The sequence below is a fragment of the Penaeus monodon genome, chromosome 33 (genome assembly GCF_015228065.2).
Source record: "Penaeus monodon isolate SGIC_2016 chromosome 33, NSTDA_Pmon_1, whole genome shotgun sequence".
Lineage (NCBI taxonomy): Eukaryota > Metazoa > Arthropoda > Malacostraca > Decapoda > Penaeidae > Penaeus > Penaeus monodon.
The window spans coordinates 2,391,631-2,392,823 of record NC_051418.1 but is presented as its reverse complement, the minus strand read 5'-3'; the positions used below and the strand labels follow the sequence as shown (position 1 = coordinate 2,392,823).

The following is a 1,193-nucleotide window of genomic DNA, read 5'->3' as shown; positions in this document are numbered from 1 at the left end:
AATTCGAACTCCTGCGATTTATGGGCGAATGCGTGGCGAAGTGGAACGTTAAACACTGTATAAAGAGATGAGCAAAAAGAAGGATGAGAAGAAGACAAAAAAGGGAGAGGGGGGAGGGTAGGGCGGCTGGAAATAAAAGCAGGGTCCCTTCATGTCATCAAGGGCCACACTGTCCCCTTCATTATCTTGTAATGGAGATGCTGGCGAGCCGGTGATGGTGAAGACCCTGTACAAAGGACGTCGCAGAGGCTAAAATCTTCTGGGGCAGACATTGCTTCTACCGGAGGGGCTCCTTTGTCCGGCTGAAAAAAGTTTAATGTCAAGAGTTGAGAGGATGTTTCGCGTCTTGAGGAGGCTGGGGATGCTCAGCAGTTATTGTTAGGATCTCCACCGTATAAACAGGAATGTTTATTTCACAAGAACCCTCGTCGCAATATTTTTTTTTTTTTAGAAAATTAAATAGAGAGTGAGATAATAATGATTACTCTTTGCATGAAAGGCAGTTTGATGAAATTTTGCATCCTAGAATCGCTTTGCCCATTGCAAAATTAAATGTTCGCAGAGATTGGAAATGCTTACATTACTAGAGCAAACCATAGGATTAGAATGAACACCAACGGAAGTTTAATATCTTAAGTACCTGGAAGATAAATGAAAAGGCATTACTGGTTGCGTGAGATATTAGGCCTAGCCATCTCGGAAGGTACATTTAGTGTTTTTCGGAAGAATGTTTGGAAAAAAAATGTTTACAAGACTGCAGAACTCCGGAGTAAGACGAATAGTGTTGTGAGCGACTACAGAAAGTCGCGAAGTGCATAGCCATTGTGAAGAGGAGAGTGGCTTTGAAGAGTAATCTAAAAAGTTGTCGTGGAAGGACATTGTGAGTGAGGAATTGGGAGTAGTCGAAAGAAAGAAATGCGAGGAAGAACCTGGGTGAGTTGATGGGCTAGCAGCTATAATGAAATCCTCTAATGGAAGAGTCTCCTATCAAAACTCTTGTTTCTAACGAGTTCTTCTCTAAACTGAATTACTCCTCGTGCCACGAGGAGCGGGGTAATTAATATGCTATAGAAGGGCAATCGATACAGTTTTCATTATCTACTCTCTTTTAATTACCTGCACCTTGATCAGAACATGATAAATTTGATAATAATATTTCTTCATCCGTCAGAAGCATGATGCTATATCGGTTG

At 41.5% G+C, this 1,193-nt stretch overlaps 1 protein-coding gene across 1 annotated transcript in view; it reads right to left on the bottom strand.

Moving 5' to 3' along the window:
- Positions 1 to 149: 149 nt before the first annotated feature.
- LOC119593930 (proteoglycan 4-like) overlaps positions 150 to 1,193 on the bottom strand; it is a 51,002-nt gene continuing 49,958 nt past the window's right edge. The window contains exon 5 of the mRNA XM_037942948.1: positions 150 to 302. Within this exon, the coding sequence (XP_037798876.1) occupies positions 150 to 302 (153 nt within the window). The remainder of the gene's footprint in view (positions 303 to 1,193) is intronic.